This window comes from Gymnoscopelus microlampas (genome assembly GCF_963454915.1).
Source record: "Gymnoscopelus microlampas genome assembly, chromosome: 13".
In the NCBI taxonomy this organism is placed as follows: Eukaryota; Metazoa; Chordata; class Actinopteri; order Myctophiformes; family Myctophidae; genus Gymnoscopelus; species Gymnoscopelus microlampas.
Window position 1 is genome coordinate 21,173,509 of NC_139950.1, and position 23,569 is coordinate 21,197,077.

The 23,569-nt window shown below is 42.4% G+C and overlaps 1 protein-coding gene across 1 annotated transcript in view; it reads left to right on the forward strand.

The window, feature by feature from the left end:
- Nucleotides 1–5,806: 5,806 nt before the first annotated feature.
- The window catches only part of cfap46 (cilia and flagella associated protein 46), a gene marked incomplete at its 5' end in the record, with an annotated part of 75,921 nt that continues 58,158 nt past the window's right edge, over nucleotides 5,807–23,569 (forward strand). Inside the window, 13 exons of the mRNA XM_084076051.1 lie at nucleotides 5,807–5,855; nucleotides 5,950–6,083; nucleotides 8,610–8,744; nucleotides 9,959–10,023; nucleotides 11,732–11,896; nucleotides 12,142–12,222; nucleotides 13,334–13,474; nucleotides 13,678–13,777; nucleotides 14,323–14,421; nucleotides 14,844–15,034; nucleotides 16,051–16,276; nucleotides 17,030–17,147; nucleotides 18,191–18,320. Coding sequence (XP_083932177.1) covers nucleotides 5,807–5,855; nucleotides 5,950–6,083; nucleotides 8,610–8,744; nucleotides 9,959–10,023; nucleotides 11,732–11,896; nucleotides 12,142–12,222; nucleotides 13,334–13,474; nucleotides 13,678–13,777; nucleotides 14,323–14,421; nucleotides 14,844–15,034; nucleotides 16,051–16,276; nucleotides 17,030–17,147; nucleotides 18,191–18,320 — 1,634 coding nt within the window. The remainder of the gene's footprint in view (nucleotides 5,856–5,949; nucleotides 6,084–8,609; nucleotides 8,745–9,958; nucleotides 10,024–11,731; nucleotides 11,897–12,141; nucleotides 12,223–13,333; nucleotides 13,475–13,677; nucleotides 13,778–14,322; nucleotides 14,422–14,843; nucleotides 15,035–16,050; nucleotides 16,277–17,029; nucleotides 17,148–18,190; nucleotides 18,321–23,569) is intronic.

Below are 23,569 nucleotides of genomic sequence, written 5' to 3' on the forward strand. Positions count from 1 at the left end.
GAGGAGGACATGATCAGTATTGCGTGGTTACACAATATTCTAAAATATGATGCGGTATATAGGCCTTCGCATATCTTACCAAAAGTTTTCTGCATGAATTAATTTTTTATGTCAAATTGTGAGATTTGATCAATAATTAATTTGACCTTGTTGAGGCCCTGTCTCAACGATGTTATTGCTGTTTTTTTGTTTCGTTTAGTTTTAGTTTAGTTTAGTTCATTTCGATCCACATCACAGTTACACAAAACATTACACACTATAATTAAATGTTTTCATGCTGTTTAACCGAAAAGGCATAGGCTGAAGCTCATATCTTATTTATGCCTATCCTTCATACATGTCGGTTTAAGTTATTCATAGTTACAAGACACATTGCTATTGCAGGAGTTATCCAAGGCATGTTGAAAGTTACCTCAGCAGGGATCCAAACTAATATGTCTTGGGTGAGAGGTGAATTGTGCATGGAATAGTGAGGGATTATGGCAGCTAAAAAATACCTCTAAACAACTGGGTAAACTGCCTGAGATTCATTGTTCTCTCCCACACCCAACAGTTCTAATTCCAAACAATACAAACAAGCCTATTCAATATTGTGTTTACAAAAATAATCACTGTATTAACACAAAGCTACGGAGCCCCAGAGTAGCCATTGACAGAAAAATAAAATAACTTGTGGCCTTGAAATACTATCTTGTGGCCTGAAATTATTATTTTCTGTCAATTGCCACTCCCGGGCCCCGCACAAAGCTCAAGGGTTCACTTGAAAATATATTCCTACTTATAACAAAGCCCCATGTTACCTAGTGCTTCTAACCTCTGTAGCTCCAGTCATTGATTACTGGAAGAAATGCCATGGAAAATCAATTTGTGAAACTGTGTCTGCTCCAACTTGTTTTATCCAGTCATTTAATGAACCAGAAGTTTGGCCTGTGGGCTGCTTGGTATCTCACACTGTTCTCTATGCTGAACACTATCCAGCCCCTGTAAACTAGACTGCTAAAAGGATTAGTTTCAGCCCGAGTACTCCTCATTACCACTTTCTTTTTTCAACAAACACCCTCATTAAAACGTCTTCAAATCAAAATAAAATAATAATATATAAAGACATTAAACATAGCTAAAAAACATTTTTGATTAGTCTTCGTTCATGCCAATGCACTGCTTCTAATGTGATGCACAACGGCAGCCTTTTGGGTTATCCCTCTATTCATCCACTCTGGAAAATTCTGGCATGATGATTTGCGCTTTGTTTATCTTTGTATTCCACCTTGGAGTAAATCAATGGAATTGATAAGATTGTCTCACATGGATTTCTTCTCAGATGTGGCTGGGATGGTTCATGAAGATAACTCTACACAAGGAGTCATTCGTGGTAATATTATTTTTTTATTTGAAAGAGGCCATGAGTGTGGAGTAGTTCTTTCTCTGAGAGAATGATAAAAAAATAATGTATTGGCCATATTTTTCTTCTTTGGACTGAACATGCATGTGAAGTCATTCAATTAATTTTTGTTCATTCAATTAATTCTTTTGGTAGGTGCCATAACATATAAATGTACATTTGATAGACTGATGTCAGTCAAATGTAGATTCATACACCTTTATATGTGTGCATTTTGCATGTTTACAATCGTTGTCAACTGTCCCAATATTACCATACCGACACCGAACAGGAAAACCTGTTCCGCTGCCATCATTACGCATTCTTAAATTTGTGATGTCTTTTTGAATATAATGTTGTGTTAGCAGTACTCTTTGCAGTCGAAGAAAGTGCCTATTTGAAAGTCTCTACCATGTCCTGATTCCCGACGCTAAATGAGGACACGGGTGAAGTGGTTCCCTTCTGAATGCTGATAACCTTTTGCTGGTGTTAAAAAACACTGTCCTCCTGACACCAGGTAATCAGATCTTAAAAGGTGAAAAAATGACAGCTCTCCTGCGTTGGAGCAACCAAGGCCATGTAATCAGTGTATCTGTACAGGGAGAAGGTTGTACCTACCTGCATCTCATTTGTGTAGATTAGGAATAACTAGACCATACCCGGTCGGCGCAGCGCATCCGTGGGGGGATATGCGCACATGATCTGGCAACCCGGGAGGCAGTTTGTCCCATAGCTGGGCAGCCGCAGCTATGGGACGACATTCTTTGACACAAAAACGCTAATAAGAAGCCGAGATTTGATTAAATTGAAAAACGGGCTTCACAGTTAAGTTCAGATGGTAATGGTCAATGGCTGTGTGCAAAATCAGAGCAATTGGTCCAGCCAGTGGGGAGAACCGGGTAGCTTCACCACCACCACTACAAACGCACGCACAGAGGTTACTAGAATTATAGTAGGATAGTAGGATATTGGTGACAGGACACACAAGGAGGACAGCGCCTGACGTTTTGGCCATGGTGTTCACTAAGTAGGTGCTGGAAAAGTCTGGTGAGAACAGATTGAGAACAGATTTAAGTTGGAAACTGCAGGCTCCCCTCAAGCCATCCCTGGTGCTAACCTCATTTTCAGTTATCGCTATGAATAGTCACCGATGAACGTCACGGTGTCTCACATCAAAATAGCAGTATAAATTGTTCGAATCATCTGCGGAGGGCACATTGAGTAAGAAAAGGCCCTGTTGCTTCCTGTCTTCTCTGTCCATCTTAACATTAAGCCCAGCCCTGCCCAGCCCAGGTTCTCCTTGCATCTCCATCCTTACTCTATAATTGTCTCCGCCAGGCCGAAGGCGTGGCCGAGACTATGTTTTCGAAACTGTGCTGTGATCAAGATGTGTCTGTCAGATTTTTCGGATTCTAATCCGATTGACTATGATTGTCTTTCAAAGTTTGCTGGAGGGGCCTATTTTGCACAACATACAGTATGCTACAAGCACTGCTGGACCTATCGGCGGGAAGCTTTACATTCACACTTTCAGTAGGCCAAGGAATCATCTCCAACCACCCCCCCCCCCCCAACTTGGCCAGTTATAGCGCCACCAGGAGACAGATTTTAGCAAAACTATTTTTTTGTTAATACTCCTACATTCCAATTGGCTATGATTGGCTTCAAAGTTTGCGGGGGTTGCCGTTTTTCTCAAAATGCCACACATCATGAATGCAGTGCCCGATTGCTGGGTAACTTTGCACACACATTCCCACTAAAGCTGAGGAGCACCTTTTTCTCGTTATGCATGTTATTCCTGATGATGCCTCTGAGCTAATTTCTTTTATGTTGAACTGTTTCCATATCTCCCTTAGTGAAGGCAGCCTTCCTCTCCTTGAGACAGTATTTAATTTCTCTAGAGACCCAGTGCTTCTTGTTTGGTAATGTTTGAGGGGGGGGGGGTGGTGGCAAGGGATATAAAATAAAACAAAAGATATCTACAGATATACATAGCATATCCATCCGGTACAGTACATGAGGTCAGACATAGGGTACCTTACAGCATACATGATATTAGACATTAAGCTGCAAAAATAATATCAGCACATTTGTACCTGAGATTATAATGCAAACTGCAAAGAGTATAGTACATTGTCAGATTCAACCACATAGTCCACAAAGGTCACTTGGTCCACAATCCACACAACATCAAAACAAAAGTGGGTCAAGTGAGAAAGGTCAATTATATTGACCTTTCAAGATTCTACTTGATAAGGGTTAGGAATGGACTGTTTAATTGAACTGCCAATTAACTGGGATAAATGGGGGCAGTATTTAGTGTTTTAAATACTGTAACTTTTAATTTTATATTATTCGTAATTGTTTTTTGTTTTGTTTTTTTAATTGTGATTATTTTAGTTTACTGTGGTCACTTGTATTTAACATGGCTATCGTTCACTTTGGGACAAATGTTGTTGATTTAAATGTGATATATATAAATGAAGACTTGCCTTGACTGGTGGGACTGGGGACCGCCCAGTGATAATGTGGGGACCCCCCTGGGGGTCTCGACTCACAGGTTGGGAACAACTGGGCTACACGACGATGAGTGGGATTCATGCTCTCTGCATGTGCCAACGAGTGTAATTGAGCTCCGTTCCGTCAGCAAGGATAGGACATCCAGTTTTGGAGCTAGCAACTATAAGGTTTCCGGTTGCCTTCATAATAAGATCACGAATGTGTAATGTTTTTTAAAAGACACAAATCTATTTTAAAAATACATTTACTTTAACTGGATATTCATTTGTGTTTGTTACATATGTATTGTTTTTGAACTGTTTGTCCATTATTGTAATAATGCTGCCTCTAGGCCAGGTCACTCTTGGAAAATTATCATGATATAATATTGTTTATTGCAGAAGCAAATAAACAGTGATAAAAGTAACAACAAAATATGCTACAAATAATAATAGTAGATCAGTGCAGGTGCAGGTGTTCGTGAGAACTGTTCCATAACTGAGCGCCCCTGAACTTGATAGAAAATTGATACAGACCAGTACTACAGAATGTTGGTGAAAATTGAGAGATAATTTGTAAAAAAAACAACAACTGGCAGGCCGTCCAGTGAGGCCAGATGTAAGAAAAGAAAGTGCCGTTTTCAGACAACAGTGGACACTGGACAGGCGCCGGCGGACACTACCGACACTTCTGACATATGCACGCGTGTGGGGACACCTCCCCTACAACGGCACACTCTCGGATAAGCCCGAGAGGTGTAAAAAAAAGTGTGGCGGACTGTCCAGTGAGGTCAGAGGTCAGAAAAGTCCCGTTTTCAGACAAGACACGTGTGCGTATATCAGAAGTGTCAGCAGTGTCCGCCGGCGCCTGTCCAGTGTCCACTTTTGTCTGAAAACGGGACTTTTCTGACCTCTGACCTCACTGGACGGTCCGCCACACTTTTTTTTACACCTCTCCCGCTTAGCGGAGAGTGTGGCGCTGTAGGGGAGGTGTCCCCGCACGCGTGCGTATGTCAGAAGTGTCGGCAGTGTCCGCCGGCGCCTGTCCAGTGTCCACTTTTGTCTGAAAACGATACTTTTCTGACCTCTGACCTCACTGGTTGGTCCGCCACACTTTTTTTTACACCTCTCCCGCTTAGCGGAGAGTGTGGCGTTGTAGGGGAGGTGTCCCCGCACGCGTGCGTATGTCAGAAGTGTCGGCAGTGTCCGCCGGCGCCTGTCCAGCGTCCACTTTTGTCTGAGAACGGCACTTTTCTGACCTCTGACCTCACTGGACGGTCCGCCACACTTTTTTTTTACACCTCTCCCGCTTAGCGGAGAGTGTGGCGTTGTAGGGGAGGTGTCCCCGCACGCGTGCGTATGTCAGAAGTGTCGGCAGTGTCCGCCGGCGCCTGTCCAGTGTCCACTTTTGTCTGAGAACGGCACTTTTCTGACATTTTCTGACCATTTATCCATTTAGATAAATTATTAATGTTTAAAAAAACGTTTTTGTTACACAGAAACATAATATGTGTTGTATAGCTTCGTTTAAATGCTTAATTTGTAGTTTTAATGTGCAAATTAACCGTTTTTCTACTTTATTTTTATTTTTAGAGGATACTCTTATTCTGAAGAGATTGTCCACCGGAAGTCTTTTATAGTTGCTCCCTTATAGTTGCTGACGGAACACCGCTGTGTAATTGTACCTTTGCGCTTACCGTCCGTTCTGTTGCTTAGATACACGCACTACCAAACAAACTACCAACATAAGCGTTGTGTCCTGAATGTTTTGGCGAGGAGGAACTATATTTAGCATAGAAATGTATTGTTAAAACTTATACGCAGCCTACAAAGACGCTGTTGCTATAAATTGCAGTATCATGCTGCTAAAATCGTTGAGTTAACGAGCCATCACAACAACCACCTGTGTATATCCCACACGACAAACATGGACCTTATGATTCGCCAGTACCTGACCAAGGCACACGAACACCACGGTATTATTTATAATAATATGAATGTGTTACTTTACTAGCACGTTCTGAAACTATATCTTCTCCTTGTGTGACTGTTGTTACTCACTTTCATTAGACCCTGGAGGAGTTGAAGCAGCGTACCGCCTGATCAGAGACGCAGCTGCAGGAGATGGAGGAACAACCACACAAACAGCCTGCTGCTACTTCTCCCCTGAGCTGCACGTTCTGTGTGCAGAGGAGGCTCTGCAGGTGAGAAAGAGGACATTATTGGGCTCTTTGTTGAGCAATAAACATTCTCATTCGATTGTGAAGTTGTTGTATAAATATGCAGTGGTGGAAAAAGTAAACTTTTTTTTTTTTTTTTTACTTAAAGTAAAAGTATCAATACTGCAATGTAGAACTAACTGCTATGGAATTCAAAATTGACTTGAGTAAAAGTACAAAAGTATTGGTATCAAAATATACTTAAAGTACAAAAGTAAAAGTACTTTATGCGGAATGTCTCATTTCACAAGTTTTCTAATGTATGATATGTATAAACATCTTTTGAAAATAGCAGATCTACAAGCTCACAATGCTTCGCATGTGAAAAATTGTAGAAGTACAATATTTGCCTCTGAGATGTAGCCTATAGTGGAGTAAAGTAAAAAACACCTCAAAATTGTACTTAAGTACAGCACTTGAGTAAATGTACTTAGTTACTTTACACCACTGGCAATAAACATTCACATTTGATTGTAAGTTATATTTATGCATGATGTATACGAAGAATACATCATGCATAAATATGTGTGTAGGTTTCTAATGGGGCTTAAAGGCTAGACTAATATCCTCATATTGTACAGAAGTATAGAATGTCAACAGTACAACATACATTACAAAGTCTGAAAGTTATTACAGATCATAGAGATTAACTTAAAGAAACCCCCCAAATTAAAGTTTAGGGTGATGACACATTAATGACCTGCCTGGAACCTGGAACTGTTTTGTTGTGTAGGCGGGGAGAATGTCATTTGGGAATCATTCCTGGGGCTGGCTGTGGTAAGACATGATGTTTCAAACAGCCTCCTGACATGAGAGATTAAGCATCTGACTTTAGAAACAAAAGGAAGGCCAACCCTTCCTTGAAGTGTAGTGAAAACTTTCTTCAGTACACAGCACTTTGACCTGAAGGAATGTAAATTAATAAGTGTGTGACCCTACAGACATTGACTGACTTGTTTATACACAGAATCTAGTCACCCTCCTAATTGGATAGGAGATCTAAGCAGTGCCTGACATACACTACAGAGTCGGGTAATAATCTTGAACTGAATGGCAAAACTGTATTTCTTATTTGGTGTTATTTTCCCAGTCCAGGTTTTGAGTAGCCTTTATTGTGTAAACAGATTTCTATTACACAGCTGATATTTGGGAAATAAAGACTTCAGGATAGGGCATACTTATAGTGGTCATAGGTCACATTATGCCCTGTTATTTTTTTTCTTTATTAACTATAGGGGACAGTGCTGAGTCTGCTGACTCTTAGGTTTATTGTCACATGCATTAAAAATCTGTGCATTCCAATGAAATGAAATGCTTGTGCTTAGCTACTACCTATAGGTTATTATAACAGAACAAACACCATACAATAACATACAAAAACTGATTTGAAACTAAATGAAAAATAAAATACAGCCTAATGCAGCCTATAATCACGATGAAATTAAATACATTACTGCAGCAATACTGTACCTGTGAAAATAAAGTGCTGTGTAACATAACATTCAATAAAGTGCTGCATAGCTCATTATTAATGAGCATTCAGTTAGGGCTAGTGTATAGACATTATTGTCATTTGCTCAGTCTAACTGCCTGGGGGTAAAAACCATAAAACGTGCAGTGTGACAGGCAGTGTACTGCCTGATGGCAGTAATATAGAAAGGTGACGAGGGCGAGTGTTGTACATTAGCATCTTTCCGCCAGTCAGCAAATTATTGTCTAAAAAATCTCCATGAATTCAATGCTTCATGGGGTGTGTAATTGACAGAAAATAAGTAATTTTTTGGGTGAACTACTCCTTTAAGGGACAAGTAGCCAATTCACTAATATGTTCTGAACTGCCCTAGGGCAGGAGGATTACCATATTGGGCAGTATTGGTATCCCTAAAATGAAAAGTACTTTATATGAGCTTAATAATTTGCCCAGGCCAATGGCACATTAGTTGTACTGAAATGTGCATGAAAGCATTTTTTTCAACTTACCCCAGCATGTAAGCTATTAAAATATGCAAATATTTTGTGGTCAAATTTGTTTTCATGGGAAAAAGCTAACAAGAAAAATGTAAGCAAATCAGACATGCATTAAAGGACTTCCAAACTTATCAATCATCAGTATCAATAATGCAAAAGTAGGGGCGTCATTTTGGGTCCCAGGGGATGGCCACCCCCAAGCGTTAAATAGGGATCTGGGAAGGGGAATTGGGAAACCACCAAAAAGCGTTGCTCATGCGCTATATTGTGTGCAGAGGTTTGTGTGCAGCTGTTATCACCAAACCTGGCCACAGCGGGACATGAGTGGTGCGTTCATGCACGAACAGCTGCATTAATTAACATGGAGCGGAAGAAAATCAGCGTCTTTGCGCTTATACTTGCACGCCTGGTAGGTTTCAAGCGTAAGACATGTTTTTGCCACCCTCTAGTTTTTTTCGGACATGATGCCTCTGATTAGAAAAATGCTGATGACATATTTGAGGGTTGGATTATCTATTTTAGTTTGTGGTGCTTGTGTTTCAGCTGGGATGCTGTGAGATCAGCACAGCGTGTCTGAAGATGTACTTTGAAGGCCAACCACCTGCTAATCAATTCTTGTGTCGTGCCTACCTCTGTGAGGGCCAGCTGACGATGTCCCAGTCGACCACTGGGAGTGTGGTAAGCATAGTCAATTGGACACATCTCCAAGAGGAGTTGTGTGGGTGTGTACAGTTTTGTACAACATGCTACAAGCACCGCGGGAAACTTTACACACACACTCCCAGTAGGCACAAGATGCCACACATCATGAATGCAGAGCCCGATTGCTGGGAAACCAAGGAAGAACCTCCATCCCAAATGTTTCAATCATGGTGGCGCTACAACAGCCCACTTCACATTTTGGCCTATAACTTGTGATTGAACAACCGTTGGTTCTAGTTGGAACTCGTTGGTTCAATCAACATACGTTGTCCAAAACTCACACAAATCGGTACATATTATCTCTGGGGTCATGTGATCAAAATGTATAAGTTAGATTTAGCAGATCCCATTCCAAGTGGCTATGACCACCCGGCCTGGCGGAGACCTGTGCTCTGAGGAGGACACTTCTTGCTCTTCTTGAGTTTGTATTTTTGTTCTTATGTGTTTTTTGTTGTTGGACAGACTGTGAAACTGAAATTCCCTCTGGGACAATAATGTCTGATTATGATTATGATCTCAGACACTGCTGGAACGATTGGAGTCAACCTTTGCATCATGCATAGTCCCAGTAGACCAATTTTCTTCAATTTGGTACTATATCAGGCCACCTTATGGCCTATACAACCATTGGTTGGTTGTACAATCAATCTTTCCCCCCTGGATTCCTTGGTTCATGATGTGACTCCACATACAGTAGACTATGCCCATTTCCACTTAACTGGATTTTCTTAGTTTTCTTCAAAACACACTTTTTGCTACTACAGTACTCCTACTCATGCCATAAACATGTATCATTCAGATGTTTCATTTTCATTTCTGAATCTGATTGGCTATAATTGCCTTGCAAAATGTGCACAAGGGACCTATTTTACGAGGTGCCTCTTAAGTCTAAACAATACAGTGCCAACGGTGATTTAAGTTGCACCCATAGGTCATCACAAATGCTACAAATGAAACTGTTTGTTGCAGAGACCTGATTTCTTCACCATATTAGTTACACATGGTCTTATCAGTCTTTTGCTTTAAATGTGTGGGCGGGACTGGCACAGTAATCTGTCTTCATGGTCATGTATTTACTAATCTCTCATGTTAGAGGATTATCTTCATTAAAGTATTAAATAGCACAGATTGAAAGGTAGACGATACTTGTTTGAGGATGTAATATTTATTCTTTCCTTTCCCCATCTCAGGAGGACTTTGAAAAGGCTGCACTGTGCTTCCTGAAGGCGATTGAGATATCAAAGGACAAGCCACGGTATGCAATTCGGCAGAAGTTAGCTTGGAATTCATTGCCCCTCAAAGTGGCAGGGAAGTTGAATCATTTATCTGTATATCGTCTTTCACATTGTCTGTCAGGAGGAGCAGTAATATTTGAACTAAGTAAAAGGAATTATAAAAGAGAAAAGGGCTGGAAGGAGGAGAAGGATGTCATGTTCATGGCTCTGCCAAGTTCAGTGATAATGCAAAAAATATATTCTGGGACATTAAAGACTGTGATTTGCTGAGAGCGGAGTTTCATTTCAACAACGCTTTCTCTCCCCACCAACCACCCACCTCATGTCCGCTGGTAGTTAAATTATAATAAAATACTGCCATGTTCTTATGTATATTATATGAATGAATTGTATGCCCAGCCCGCATACGTTAAAACAAGCCAGTGTCAAACAACAACAAAAGGAAAGAAATTACTAACGCATCTTTCATAAATTCAGACAACCATCGAGTAGGGAAGAACTAAATCACGGACAGAAGCTTACTATGTATTATTGAAATTTCAAAATATACCATATATAATTAAACAACCTTTTCTTGACCTCTGTACCAGGCTCTGGAGATTAAGTTGGCAACCTTGAACAATCTCATGGGGTGAAATGCACAAAGATGTAATAAGAACCATCAAACATTATCTTGTGTCTTGAGACAAAGGCTCTGAAGCCTTCACTTAATGAACTCGTAATATGTCAAGAGATGCTGAGTGAATGTTCCAATTAGTCTAACAGCAAAGGGAATACATATCTAGCACATGTAGTCCAGACTAATGCACAGTACACTCTCTGGTGAATAAATTAGCAATATGCAAACAGCCCCCCCCCTTTCCCCTTCATTTCTCTCAAAGTTGCTAGAATACATATATAGATTCTATAAATATTCTATTTCTCTTATGGAAATGTACTATGCAGCGGATTCTCCTATGGCTCATTGAGTTGTGGTTAATAGATTTGCAATGCTCATTTGTAAATCAGACAGGTTTCCATCCAAAGTTGACACTTGGGATAAATTGGTTGGGTTAATTGAGATGTACCAAGATATTGGATAGCTCATATATATACATATACATATATATATACATATATATATATATATATATATATATATATATATATATATATATATATATATATATATATATATATATATATATATATATATATATATATATATATATATATATATATATATATATATATATATATATATATATATATATATATATATATATATATATATATATATATATATATATATATATATATATATATATATATATATATATATATATATATATATATATATATATATATATATAGCATGCAGCCATATCAATAATTGGATGGCCTGCTTTCACTGCTCCGTTATCTAGTTGTTCGCTTTCCTACAGCCCGGTTGTCTGTGTGTCCCCTCAAAAGTAGACCAGTCAAGTCATAGCTCACGCTACTGAATGCATACAATCATGATACAGAAACAGACCAGGAAATTAAGTGAAACAAGTGAAGAGAGTTTGTTGTATCATAGTTGTTAATGTATGCATGTAAAAGCTTCTGCTTCTTCTTACCTACACATATTGTAGCACTTGCGACGGATAGCATTTTTTTTACAACGAGTCCATGCTGTTATAAGGTTCACGCCTTGTTCCATTACTTTTTATTGTTTATTTTTATGTATTTATTTATTTATTTTACCAGATATCACTTTGTGGTCTTCAACGCCTCAGTGCTGTACTTCCAGGCAGTGCGGCCTCTCCTGCGTCCGGGTCTACGTACGCACCTTGTGCCTTCACTCACACAGGTGGTCAGAGCCCTGGAAGAGGTAGCAGAGCAAGACCTCAGCTGGAGGGCTCAGCTCATGATGCAAGTGCTGTTCTCTCTGTCTTTTCACTCACTACAAATCGCCTCACATCAGTGTCCAGTGCCGAGTACAATCCTTAGTGTTCATTTAACAATGAGAGTGTGCAAATGTACCCACATGGTCGTACACCCTCAAAGTTACAAATTGATAAATTAGCTGTGTATTTTACTGGGTATGTTCATATGCTGTGGAAACCGCTCTGTCAGATGACTTTCTGCTCTTCTCCGTTCCTTCCCTCTCTTTGCAGACTCTTGGTTGAGTGCCTTGTGGACTCTGGGAACATGAAGGATGCTTGCAGTTTTGCCAAAGTTACAGAAGATTTCATCAAGTTGAATCATCTCCTCCATCTTTATCCAAAGATATTTACCCTACTGGTAAACATCTTCCCTTTTTTTTGGCACAGTTACAAAGTCCTCTGTTGCATGTTCTGTAGATCTAGATTTTTTTTGTGGGGGACTCACTTACAACATCATTCTTCTCTCTATAGGTACAACACAAGCTCTTTGAAACTGACTGCCATGAAATTACCCAGCAGTGTACCGTTATTTACAAAATACAGCAACTTAAAGAGTAAGTGACTTTAAAAGAAATCGGCAATCCCTTTGAATAAAACTGTTGTTGCTATTTTAATTAGTTCTGTAAAATTGCTTCATGATTTTGTTTTATCATTTTTTTGGCAGAAAGCATTACTTTTTCACATTACAGTGATGAAGGCCTGTCTTATTTATCCCCAACAGACATAAACTGTTTTAAAAGGAGTTGGGGAGAGAGTCTTGATTTGGTTTCATAATGTTTACTTTGAAAAAGCATTTTGTGAAATTGTTCTAAAATGTTGCTGTGTGTGTTTGCCTTTTGTTTTAATGCATCCCTCCTAATCCGGATACCAATTGAGTTAACAAGGTCACAAATGCTCCATACAGTAATGAGCATTAAGGCTAACACAAATGCCTTTTGAAGCTTCCAGTCATAACCCATGAAAATGTATTTTCACAGCTTGCCGTGCCATACGAGCTAATAGGATTTACAGTGGTCTGTTATTGTTTTTCCTGCTCCTAAAGCTTTTGCTCTCTAAAGCCAACTGAGACCCACTGTGACTACTGGACTTGGGTCATTGGGGCAGTCATACTGCCTGGGCAGTTACATTATCAGTTAAGCGTGGCTTATGGTGGTTAAAAGAGGTGGACAAAACCTGCGCCCCTACCCCCCACCCCTCTCTGCGGGCGTGTACCGGACGTGTCAGGGCGCCTTATGGCTCACACGCTCAAGCTGTAGGCATAGCATGACTCACTTCGACCCCACCATCATCAGAATTACGTAGGCTATTACGCCTGCCTGGGGTTTATTCAGTGATTAATGCTTTTTTATGTGTGCGTGACTGTATGTGTGCCTGAGCGAACTCGTGCATAAACGCATGTTGGCGTTTCTCCTGATGTCAACAGCAACGCAGACGAAAGCATTGAGGATAAGCTGAAGAAGAAGGAGGACACTGCAGCCAAGCTTAAAGAAATATTTGATCTCCTTGTGAAATGCACAGTAGGACGTACTACACCCCAGAGCACCCCCATCCCTCCAGTAGACAGGTGCGTGACCCCCTGCTTACCCATCACATGTCCTCCCCAACAGTAAAGCCACAATTCCCCTCCTTCCTCGCGGTCTGATCTCTACCATCGCACCTTGAACTCCCACTATAATAAATCCCCATATGGCTAAACCATGGGATTACTGTATGGCTGTATGGTCGCGATGTGAATTGCATAAACCGTATTTTATCTTGGGTTTGCAGAGTGGCCTTGCTGTTAGAGCTGTCTCTGCTGTCCTTGCAGCTGAAGCATCCGGAGACGGCTGCTGACTGTTTGAAAGAGCTGAGGTCTGCAGGAGACACCGTGAGTGACCGATAATCACACAGGACCCACTGTGTTAGCATGCATTTAAAGCTGTGCACCGTCACACATGATGAATTTATGCAAATTAATACACGCAATTTGACGCCCACGCTCTGCGGGGGAACACATGACAAGAGATGTGATAAACCAGCTGAGGGTGTGTTCCCATAGGGGCCTGCCACTTTTCTTCATTAATTTCAGCCATTTAAAATAGATCTGGTAGAAATGAGCACTTTTACAGGCTTCTTGTCTGCTGATGGATCTTAACCACATATGCCTGATCTATACTTTGTCGTACTCCGGTATCGTGGAGTGAAATTAGCACATTTACAACGCTCACAACTTGTCTTGATGCTGTGTGTTGTACGCTTCTAGATCGACATTGTGCGCCGTGTCACCAATTCTCTTTTGCCTATAATGACATGCCCAAAGTAGAGATGCCAGGGTTTTAATCACATCTCCCCTTCATGCATAGATAGAAAGTACGCTGTGATCATTTCATGGACCCAGCCGCCTGAAATCACAACGAGAACTTGTCTTTGCAGACTGCGGGCCAGTGCATAATGATGGAGTGTGTCCAGTGTGAACTCCGTCTGCTGAGTAAAGAGGCGAAGATGAACGACTACTCCAAAGCCTGCGTGGAGGTGCTCCATCATGTCCATGACTCAACCCTAATGTGTTTGTCTCCAAACGCATGTTAATGAGTGCCGTGAAGTCTTTTTATCTCATCTGATTAAAATGTAGAATGCGTTTAATACAACTGAGCCAAGCCATCAGGCTATCTAATTGGCCAAAGATACATTCCACTAGTGCTGAAAATACCTATCATACTTGATTGATTACCATGGCGAATCTCGTGTTAACTACAGACCTTGTTAATTTGTACACCAGCTTGAAGAAATGTTTTGGGCCAACACACACACACACACACACACACACACACACACACACATTAAATCAATACCATTGAATGCTCTGCTTGGTCTTGTATAGTATCCCTCAAGCGTTGCAAAAGTCATTGCTACTGGAGAGAGATAGCCTGTCTGTCCGTATTTGTCATTGGAAGGAGCGCTTGGAGGAGATACGCAAACTGGATCAGTGTCTACAGAGCGCCGAGAGAGAGGGAGACCCTGGCTCCATGCAGGCGATGTGTGCTTCCCAGTGGAGGGCCTGTCTGCCCCTCCTGCAGCCCAACCTACGGAGGAACATCAAGGCAGAGCTCCTCAGGGTGGCCCAAGTGCTGGAGAACACGCAGAGGTGACAATGATGCACTGATGGTTGTGAGTGCCAATATGCACAAACTTGTGCTCCTACCAGAGCACGTGAGCGGAGCGGGTGGAAATGCCGCTCGGCTCTCCAGGGGGCTGGTTTCACGCTCGCTATTCGCTCACGTTGACTCCCTCCACGCTCCGCTCCCCGTCGCTCATGTTGATTTGCGCACCTCTCGCTCCATGCTCCGCTCAAACCGGGTCGCTCAACAGTAAAAAAAAAAAAAAAAAAAAAGAGAATTTTTTTTTTTTTTTTTGGGGGGGCTTTTATTGCTTTATTTGGAGAGGGACAGAGAAAGTAGTCTGACAGGAAATGGGGAGAGAGATGGGGGAAGACACGCAGCAAAGGCCGTCGGGAACGGGACGCGAACCCGCGGCACGCTGTCTGTTAAGGGATTTCAACCAAGGGTGCCTAGACCGCGACGCCACGGCCTAGGCCAGAACGAGAAATTCTAATGAAATCTCGGCTGTGCACTGGTGGATGTCTGTGTGTCTCTGACGGTACGTTTTAACAGCAGGCGACTCGGGCGATCGCGGGCGACATCGCCCAAAAGATAAAGAAAGTCTATGAGAGCCGGCAACTACTGGCGATCGGGCGAAGTGGGCAGGGGGGCGATGAAAAATGGATTTTCTTTATCTTTTTGGACGATGTCGCCCGGGATCGCCCGAGAGTCGCCCGCTGTTAAAACGCACCGTGAGTCTGTGCGACCGGGCATGCTCAAACATTCGGTGCGCGGCCCCCGCCGGGGCGGCTTGGAGCGGCAGGCGTTCCTCGCTCTGAGTACCGCTCCAACCTTTTTATAAACCAGCTCCGCACTCACGTCAAAATCGCGTGGCTCCGCTCCGCTCACATGCTCTGGCTCCTACCCGTGTAAGGGAGTTTTATATGAGATATTGTTGTTTTGAGGGATTCTTTTCAGTGATGTGCATGTACTGTTTTTATTATGTGGATTTTATTTTATTGTGTGTGTGTGTGTGTGCGCGCACGCTACATTCTTTCCACAGTATGTTGCTGGACACCCGCTGTCAGGTTCACTCTGAGCTGGCAGTGATTGAGGAGGAGGAGGGACGGTTTGATGCGGCGTGGACACACCTCCACAAAGCCTTGCTATTGGATGACGGGGCGTGCCGAGAACGTCTTTCCACAGCAGTCCACCTCCTGCAACTCAGGGGGAGCCTCTGCCAGGCCACCGCCAGGACCGAGGACAAGGCAGCGATGCTTCTGCAGCAGGTTCTCTGTCATAATCACAATATTTTTATTGGATTTACAGTAAGTAATGTATTTTCAGATACCAGTAAAGCGCTCCTTAACGCAAATTTTGAATCAGCCAATCACAAAGCAGCAACCCAATACATAGTCCAACAAAATAGTCCAAAGGATTGGTCCGCTCAACTCACAACTTAGATCAATGCCGGTTGCAGATTCTTAAACAGCGTTTGTTTTTGTGACTGCTACTGGTGCATTAGAATACATTTGAAAATCATTGTGAGTGCGGATGTTCCCTTTTGATTACACTAGATCTGTCATCTGTAGCTATCACCTAAACTGCAATATGTCATTGTACGGTCGCTTTAAGATAAAACCAGGTGACATAGGTGGAATGTCACACATTATAGGGTTTCAAAGCCACATTTAATGGTTTATGTGCGACACAGAAGAAAGCACGTCTGCTGAGTACAGATTATACAATAGAAAATGAGGAGCATCATAGAAAACATCTTTGAGGGCGCCCGCTGGCCTAGCGGTCCAGGCGCATACCACATACACTGGTAATCCAGCTTGACAGCGTGTTGCGGGTTCGACTCCCGATCTCGACGACCTTTGCTGTGTCTCCCCCCATCTCTCTCCCCATTTCCTGTCAGCCCACTGTCCTGTCAAATAAAGGCATGAAAAGCCCCAAAAAATATCTTAAAAAAGAACCTCTTTGAGCATCATAGAAAACATCTCTGTCTGTCTCTCTCATTCTCTTTCTTTCTCTCTCAGGCCAAGAACAGGCAGCCTCAGGACAAGACCGATAGCCGCCCGTTGCTGGTTGAAGTTGGTGTCCTGTTGGCCCCAGATTCTTTCCAGATGGTGCTGGATGCAGACAATTCCTCCAAAAGTACTGACCTTTTTCTTTTTTGCCCTCAGAACATTTCACCAAAACACAACATCACATTCCAATAGATGTTTTGTAAATCACAAGTAGACTCTTCATACAGCTAGCCGGTGCAGCTAGTCGGAAATCTGAAGCCCTTCCGAGCCTTATATGTTGGGTCAGTGAGCCAAGGTTCGGACATGAAGTTAAGCTGAAAGCTTGACTATCTCGAGCCCCATTCCAGATGGAGGGTTTTTCTTCTGAGGAAACTGAGTTCTGCTCGGCTGTTGTTCACAGCAAAGCCACTATCTCCATCGACCCTGTGCCGTACAGTCAGTGGAGCGTGAAGCCCTGAGGCGGAGAGGGGGATGGGTTCCAGGAAACCCTTTGATCTCAACCTCTGCAGGCTCCTTGGTGCTCAGGATCAAATGAGCATTCAGCAATCCTAATGACCCAGAGAAAGGCTTTCCGCTGACAGCTAGTCAAAGTGTCGGCTGCTTCCTCAAGTGCTGGGTCAAACATTTTGCCCCCCCGCCCCACCCCCAGTGAAACCTTCTTTGTATGAACACCTCGAGCGCATGCTCGAAAACATAGCCACTTAATGACTGTTTTGAACTTCAAGCAGCTCTTTTATCAATAATTTGTCAACACCCCTCCCACCAGTGAAATACACATCCACTGGTAATTGTGCTTTACTCTCAGATTGAACAGTTATGTTTGATCTGATAGCTCTGCTCTCGATTTGTTTTTCGTAGCCTATTTAAACAGAGGTGGAGATGTGTGAAATGGGCCTTTTTTTACGATTACAGCCCCTTTGGTTACCCTTTGTCTGCTTGAGCAAACATCATATAAATGATAAACCTATGTAGTTAGCACAATTAGAATAACACGATTGCTAGACTGTTAAGCATGCATGCTAGCTGAGCAATTTAACTGTGTGTGTGTGTGTGTGTGTGTGTGTGTGTGTGTGTGTGTGTGTGTGTGTGTGTGTGTGTGTGTGTGTGTGTGTGTGTGTGTGTGTGTGTGTGTGTGTGTGTGTGTGTGTGTGTGTGTGTGTGTGTGTTTAGTCCCTTCAGGCAGCCCTGGGTCCAGTCCAGTGGCTCAGCTCTCTGCTAAGGCTCAGCACCACTCTGGATCTGTACAGAGGGTGGAGGGGCACCTGACCAGGCTGGGAGATGACACCAACCACAAGGAAAGGTCAGCTGTGTGTGTGTGTGTTTGTATGTGCTGTAGCTACTGGCTAAATAACATTAATAAATAAAAAGTAACTGTTGGCAAGCTACTTCAGAACTATGCCAAAAAGGAGGGTGCATCTCAGAATCGAGTGCCAGATAGTGATGTGTGAATCGACCCATATACCCGCGGCCCGCGGGTATATGGGTCGATTCACACATCACGGGCCGCGGGTCGGGAGGGTTTGTGCGAGCTTCAGTAAAAATGATCACGAGTTCGGGCAGACTGGTCAACATACACCAAAAACAAACATAAAAACATTGCGGTAGCTCCTATATCTCTCCCTCCCTCTCTCTTCCTGAAATCGACCTGAAATTATGTTCAATGTGTTGCTTATTTTATCAAATTATGCATAGCTGCGTCTGTTATTATCCCCTCATTGTACAGCCATGTTAACTTTAACTATGGCTTGTAATATAGGCCACCGTATCTATCAAATTAATTTTTTGATGTTTATTCTTTAAACAGAAATATGTATCCTGTGTAAAAAACGTAACAAAAACAAAATGCTGCTAGGTCACAGCATGCCGGCCTGTTGCTGTCCATCATCAGTGGTGCTGAACCATTCACCAGTGGATGCATGTAGATCAACGTGGATATTTAAATTTCCAGTGCAGGGAGATTACAACAGTGAAAGTCTGTTATGTGTGGTTTCTGATTCTCTTATGTACACAATTACAATAGATAGATACGTAGGAAAAGGGTTAATTGTCTAATTCGTCCCTGCAGAGCACAACCCAGCCCAGCTTTTACTGAACACAAGGTGTGTGTCTGTCTGTCTGTCTGTCTGTCTGTCTGTCTGTCTGTCTGTCTGTCTGTCTGTCTGTCTGTCTGTGTTTGTGTGTGTGTGTGTGTGTGTGCGTGCGTGCATAGAAGCGTCTATGTAAGTGGGGTGCCAGGACACTGAGTCATTTCAAATTCATGTGAAAGTTAATTTTTCACTTCTAATTTGTAGGTAATGGTCTATAGAACAATTTGCCTCAAGGATAAAGAAACCAGATTGAAAAAATAAATAAATAAATTGCCCTATTTCCAAAATAAATATGATTGGAGCATATCTAATATGATATTTCACACAAATGAGACAGTATGTGGGGAACTAGAGTTGCATATGAGAATAAAATACCCCACTCCCGTGTTTTATTTTGTACATACATTTTATAATGTACAATTAGTTATACTATCTACTGCCACTATAAGGCAGGTTAGCAGGTGTGTCTTAATTGTTCAGACTTGGTAGCTTGTTAGTTAGTTATCAGACAGTTTGAAGGTAAGCAAACAAAGTTTGCTACGGATGCTTGTGCCTTTGTTCTTTGCTCTTGATCACCAGTATTACGCCAGGTGGATTCCAATCTTTATCAGAGACAATCTGGTCTCCCAGATACAGTAGCATTAAGGCAGAGTTTGAGAATGGACACTGGACGATAACTTGAAGCAATCAGCGTTTCTCATCCATACAGTACCAATCGATCAGGCACACAAGCAAGCCAACAAAAGGGCGAAAGGGGTTGTTGGGATAATTGGTCTGACAGAGAGCCCTGGAATGTTGGAACGCTGGATCGTGTGTGGCCCAGAAATCAACCGTGTCGTTGAGGAATTTACCACTACAAACAACAACGATGATTGGGAAGAACTTCATCATCACGAGGAAGGCTCTGCATCTCAACACCGATTTCAACGGCATGCCAAAGGCCTGATGGAGGTGTTGCTGAGCAATGGGAATCCCTTTGAGGAGGGCAGTAAAGACCTGTTTACTTTAGACAACAAGGTGTGTGAGTCTGCGGCTGCTGCCGTATCTGTACATCAACTTGAGTCTGGGGGACAAGACCAGTACAACAACTACAGGAAGAGTGTGCTTGAATCACATGACAAACTTCTGACGGCACCGATCAAGCGAAACAAATTATTATTGTTCCATGCGAAGAAAGCATAGAAAAAGACAGCAAATAAGCTGTGAATGCAGCACTTTAAACATCATGCAGCGCTCTATGGGAAAGCTTTTATTGTGCTAGACAGCCGCAGGGGAGATTTGGAAGGGTTTTTCGTCACAAATGTTCATCATAGCCACCTGTATTGTCATCTGAGGGAGCCCTCAACTCTTGTGCCAAGTCAGATTTGTTGGTATACATCATGGAAGCCAGTACGAGTACTGACATTTCTGTCGATGAGGAGTTGGTTGCGGCAGATGTTTACGATGATGGTGGAGTACTGATGCATTCACTTCCTGGTACAACTGTCCTTGGGAAGACCTTCGATTCCTATTTTGACATGGTATTCTGCCCAAGAGTTCAGCATGACTTGAAACGATCAACAGTAGACATCGTCTGTGACCAGTATCGTGAACTAACAATCAAAGGGGGCACAAGGGAAAAACAAGGAACAGGCACCCGACAACGTGTATCTGGTACTGCCAAAATCCCAGCAAACTGGCAAAAGTTTTTGGCAAACGTTGACAACAAGAAGGAGCTGTTCTCATTCCTTTCAAGTTAGTTAACAGATGGACCGTTTTCAGATGACATGGATGTCTACATCACTGCAGGTGATCTGGAAAAAACAGTCCACCAATGGATCAATGCAACCATGAGGAAGCTGACACTCGTGTCCTAGTACATCTTCTCCACACCCTCCGAACATCATCACTTGGGATGGCGCATACTGGAGACACAGATGTTGTTGTAATGCTTCTCTGTAATTTCCATCACATCCAGGCTCAGAATGCGGCCGCGGAAATCTGGATCTCCTTCAAAGCTGGAAAGACCACTAGAATGATCTCGCTGAATACCATCGCCACAAACCTGGGCATGACGACATGCAATAGCCTGGTAAACCCTCCCTCCGGAAATCTCATTTTCATTCGATGTCAGGAAGGAGTCTGGCATGAACGCCCATTCTGCAATATTGGGGAGTTTCCAGCGAAATCAGGACCTAACCGCGCCTATCAGCGTCGTCGCTCATCGTTCTGTGATTGACAGCTTACGTTGGCCAATCAGGTGGCGAGTTCGAGTGAGCCCGAATGAAGCCGAGTGCAGCCTGAGTGACGCCGAAAAAAGACGAACGGCAGCCATTGTTGTTCTGCGAGTGCCTTCACTTCTTACTTTTGTTGGTCTCAAACGGTCTCAAACTTCTTTTTTGAGGCACGGAATTTACTATTAAGATATCGTTTGGATAGAATTTAGTTGTTTAACTTCATATATGTGGTCAATTAATCATGACAGAGCCTATTTAAAAATATAAATTCAGAGAACCGGGAGGGGCGGGCTGTGACACGCATGTATCCGCATAAGGCAACCTATTTTGGGCTGGGCCGTCTCAAAAGTCCCGGTGCGTCATATTAGTGACGGAGGTCGTAAAAATCCACTGCAATTGGCTGAAGGGGAAAAACGATCATTGGCTGAGGGGGTTGTCAGTCAACGGTATTACTCCCGCCCAACTCCAGCCCGCAGCCAATATTGCAGAATGGGCGATCATGCCAGACTCCTTCCTGACATCGAATGAAAATGAGATTTCCGGAGGGAGGGTTTACCAGGCTAGACATGCAAGGCCATGGCTCTCTTCCATGCATTCACTGGATCAGACAGCACATCGTAATTCAAATTCAAGGGTAAGCGATCCTGATGGAGGAATCAGGTCCATGATGCCTGTCCACAACCCCACTGATTATGGGTGGAAGGAAGAGGACGGCAAGCTGCTTCCCATTTGGACCACACTGCCCCTCGCCAAGAATGTATTAAACCTAGATGTGAAGTGCACTTGTAAAAGTACTTGTATGCCTACCAACACTCGGTTCAGATGCATGAAGGCAAAGAAAGTTGAAATGCGCACGTCTGTGCAAGTGTAACTGTGAGAACTAGCTGGACCAGAGCAATTTCCAAGACTGTATGTGTGAGACATTGTTTCTTTATTAAACTATTGTACATATTGTGGTACAGTTAAACCATACATAAAAATGTAACTATTGTTGTATCGAAGTGTAATAATATGTTTTATCTCACTAGAACTATGATCCTCTTTTTGTTTGTGGATATGCACCAATACTGGAAAACATGTTTTTTATTTGTGTAATATGCTTGAAGAACCAAATGCTACTCCTGATCCTGTATCCATACATATCTCATATGTTCAGATCGGATAATCATATAAAAAGTTACAACAATTAACATATTTTGCTGGGGCTGGTAGGGGGTTGGCAACTGCCGATGCCCCCTAGAGGCCAATTTTTTATCTTTGTGCTTAAATCTTCGACCAAAATTGTTCTATAGACCCTTACCTTCAAATAAGTAGTGAAAATGAAACTTTCACATGAATTGTAAATGAAAATAAAAAATTACATTGACACGGAACCCCACTATAAATTCTCTCTCTTGCGCGCTCTCTCTCTCTCTGTGTCTCGCTCTTGCTATCTCACACGATCTCTCTTTCTCTCTCTCTGGAAAGCAATTGAATGGACTCGCTAGTGTGGTGTAGCCAGCGAAAAGCTGACACTTAGTGTTTGAATCATAACCTTTGATTGACTGATGATAAAACTTGACACAAGAAACAGACTACAGATTACAGAACATTTTGAAATATAGAAATGCATTTATCCATCTAACCATAGGAGATGTGGGAGATATTAATACAGTGCCCAAGTTGTTGTTGGTCTTGGTCTAAAGCTATAGCAATGCGCAAAAATGTGCCTGACTACACCTCATTTTAAGACCATCGGTGCAAGTACATTTGCTACTTACACAACACGGCGCTGGCTGTGAAAATGACTAAATTGATGCTGCACTGTGATGCGTCTTGTGCTTGTGTAAGATATGGCCCATATTCTTGCTATTAAAAATTGTTTTGATGTCTGCACAGTGCACAAAGATTGCAAGTCAAACGTGTGTGTGTGTGTGTGTGTGTGTGTGGGTGTACTATATGCGTGCATGCATGTACTGTATCCTGTGCCTGTGTTTGTTTGTCTGTCACTGTGTGTGCCTGTCACTGTGTGTATTGGGATTTGTGCCAGCTCTTGTTTCGATCATTACGTCTGTCAGTGTAAAAGCATTCTGTTAAGCCAGCTGATATGTCAACTCTTCTCGGTAATTGTTTATTCACTTTAAAGTTTTCCGTGAAGGTGAGTTAGAAAATTGCTTCCGTCCTGTTCCCCGCCAAAGTTATTAGCCGTAGCTTTTACTGAACACAAGATTCTAATGAATGCTTGGTCCATAGGGGCCCATCTGAAG